This window comes from Myotis davidii, unplaced genomic scaffold (genome assembly GCF_000327345.1).
Source record: "Myotis davidii unplaced genomic scaffold, ASM32734v1 scaffold67, whole genome shotgun sequence".
Lineage (NCBI taxonomy): Eukaryota > Metazoa > Chordata > Mammalia > Chiroptera > Vespertilionidae > Myotis > Myotis davidii.
This window is the reverse complement of record NW_006298521.1, coordinates 613266-616319: the sequence shown is the minus strand read 5'-3', so window position 1 is coordinate 616319 and position 3054 is coordinate 613266. Positions and strand designations below refer to the sequence as shown.

Below are 3054 nucleotides of genomic sequence, written 5' to 3'. Positions count from 1 at the left end.
AGGCCAGGCTGGAGACAGGTCACACAGGCCAGAGGTGCCGAGGCGATGGGCCGTCGGGCTGGAGGGCACAGGGCGTGGCTTCAGTGTTTGAGCAGAGGCTGGCCGGCCGGCCCGGGAGACACGCTGTTCGACTTTGTCCCCGTGTTCCTCTGCTCGGCACCACAACAGAGGACCCCGGGGCCGGCGGCCTGGACAGCAGGCAGCTCCTTCTTCACGGCCGGAGGCCCGAAGTCCGAGCCCCGAGAGTCAGCGGCCTGGTGTCTCCGGAGCCTCTCCGTGGCTTGCAGGCGGCGACCTTGCTGCCCTCCCACATCCCCGGGGTCTCTGTGAGTCCGATCCCCTCTTCTCCTAAGCACACCAGTCAGATTAGTCGGGGTCCACGCGGAAGACCTTTAATCTCGCCGCCGTCTCCTTGTCTCCAAGTCCGGCCACGGTCTGGGGCCGGGCTGGACCCCAGCGCACGGATCGGGGGACACTGCTCAGCCCCTGCAGTGCCCACGGGAGAACGTCCTTTCGCTTGTGAGTTGAACCTGTCTGGCTTTGTCGGGGACTCGACTACTTGGATTTTTTAAAACTCCAACGTGTCTGTTGCTGCACAAGCATTCCTTGGGCGTGCCCACGTGACTGACCGAGGGTGCCGGAGGGCCTGTCATGCTGTGCTGACCGCCTGCCTGTCCCTCCCGCTGTCCCCGGGCCCCAGCCTCAGCCCACTGGCCTGCCTGTGTCCAGCAGGCTCCGACCTGCTGCTGGGGGGCCTGGGCCTTAGCACTGGCTGTCGATTTGCTGGGACACTGTCCCCCGACCCCTGCACAGCTCACCGCGCCTTCCTTCAGCTCTCACTGTCCCATCGGCGGCTGCCTCCGGGCGCCCGTGTGGACCAGAGTCCGTTTCCCGTCCACCCTCCTGCGTCACCGTGTCCCTCCGACCTGCCGTCCACGTCTGTGTTCCGGGAGAGCCGGGACTTGGTGTCCGCCGCCGCCTCGGCCGCCTCAGGTCGCGGCTCGAGCTCAGCACGCGGTGTGACTAGTGATGAATGACTGATTCCCGGCCCGCTTGGCAAAGGTGCCGTAAACATGTTGTGTTTAAAGATTTTCATTTTCTTGGCTTGTCAAGACTCAAGCCGGGACCCAAGGGAGACACAGCCCAGTTCCCCCCGCCCCCCTCCCGCCCCCCACAGCCCTTTACGAAGCTGGGAGAGCTTTTCCAGAAACAGTGCCAGGAAGTCCAGTTCCACTGGCCAGCGCCGCTCATGGTGGAGCGTCGACCTGTGAACCAGGAGGTTACGATTTGATTCCTGGTCAGGGCACAGCCTGGGTTGCAGGCTCCGTCCCCACTGTGGGGCGTGCAGGAGGCAGCTGATCCATGAGTCTCTCTCATCATTGATGTTTCTCTCTCTCTCTCCCTCTCCCTCCTCTCTCTCTAAAAAAAAATCAATAAAAACATTAAAAAAAAAGTCTGGAGCAGAGGCAAGGGGGTCTGCCCGTCGTGTGTGGCGCTGAGTCCAGGCGTCTCCCTTGGCGAGTGACGTTTCCGTGAGCGGACGCCGCGCCCCCCGGGTCAGTCTCACCGGCCGCTCTCTCTCCTCCAGCCCCTCGCAGCGGGCCGGCGCCGCCGGGCAGGATGGTGGACACCGAGAGCCCGATCTGCGCCCTCTTCCCCCTCGAGGCCGACGACCTGGAGAGCCCGCTCTCGGAAGAGTTCCTGCAGGAAATGGGCAGCATCCAGGACATGTCCCAGTCCCTCGGGGAGGACAGCTCCGGGAGCTTCAGCTTCACCGACTACCAGTACCTAGGCAGCGGCCCCGGGTCCGAGGGCTCCGTCATCACGGGTGAGTGTGCGGCCCCGGGAGCGCCTGTTTCTCCGCCGAGAAAAGGTGCTTTTGGGGGTGGGGGTGGGGGGGTGTCACATCTCCTGCCGCGACAGTGACATCCTTCATGCGACGGCTGTAGCCCTGCTTTTGCCCCTCCTGTATTCCCTGAGAACAGACACCCCTAGTATGATAAAAATGGCTCCTTTTCAAAAATATATATTTTTTTATTGATTTCAGAGAGGAAGGGAGAGAGAGAAACATCAATGGTGAGAGAGAATCATGGATCGGCTGCCTCCTGCACGCCCCCCACTGGGGATGGAGCCCGAAACCCGGGCTGTGCCCTGACCGGGAATTGAACTGTGACCTCCCGGTTCCTAGGTCGACACTGAGCCACGCCGGCCGGGCTGCTCCTTTTTAAACCTGGACGGGTACATGAGCCAGCTCCCGCTTCCTGCATCAAGAGCGACAGGGCTCCCGGCCAGCATGACTCAGTGGTTAGAGTGTGCCCTGCGGGCTGAGGAGTCAGGGGCTGAATTCCTGGTCAAGGGCACATGCCTGGGTTGCACATTTAATCCCCATCCCTGGTCTGGGCGTGTGCGGGAGGCAGTCATCAGTGTGTGTTTGTCACATGGATCTCTCTCTCTCTCTCTCTCTCTCCCCCCCCTTCCTCCCTCCCTCCCCCTGCCCTCCCTCTTCCTTCCACTCTTTCTAAAAATCAGTGGAAAAAATGCCCTCCCTCCTTGGCTGAGGACTAACAACCACAATAGAAGCAGAACCCGGGTCTGTCCGGGGGCCTGCGTGTTTGCGGGCAGGGACCTGGGGAAACGCCTCGTTCCGTAGAAAGCAGAGCGGCCACCCCAGCCCGTGCTGTGAGCAGCTGCTGGTTTGTCGGGGCCGTCGGGCTGGGCTGGCACGGGCTCCCTGAGGAAGTGATCTTGGGTGGGGGCTGGAGCAGGGGGGTGAGGAGCAGCGAGGAGCAGCTGTGGCTGGGAGCGGGTCTGGGTGCGGTTCCCGCCTGAGCGGGGGACACGGGGCCTGGGGGAGTCGCGAGAAGGGTCTCCGTGGCCACGTCTGGGGAGGGTCTCAGGCCCTTTCCCTCCCCGGCTCCTCTCTGCTGAGTTCTTGGCCTGGAGCACGCTCCCCAACGGTCTCTTCTCGCTCATTCCCGCTCCTGGAAGGTGGTTTCCGTGACCTTACACGGCGGGAAGTGCTATTTGCGGGGAAGAACTGCGAGCAGACGGCAG

The 3054-nt window shown here is 62.7% G+C and overlaps 1 protein-coding gene across 1 annotated transcript in view; it reads left to right on the top strand.

The window, feature by feature from the left end:
* Positions 1 to 3054, top strand: part of PPARA (peroxisome proliferator activated receptor alpha) — a 24376-nt gene that overhangs the window by 1218 nt on the left and 20104 nt on the right. The window contains exon 2 of the mRNA XM_015570742.1: positions 1599 to 1828. Coding sequence (XP_015426228.1) covers positions 1621 to 1828 — 208 coding nt within the window. The 5' untranslated portion in view covers positions 1599 to 1620. The remainder of the gene's footprint in view (positions 1 to 1598; positions 1829 to 3054) is intronic.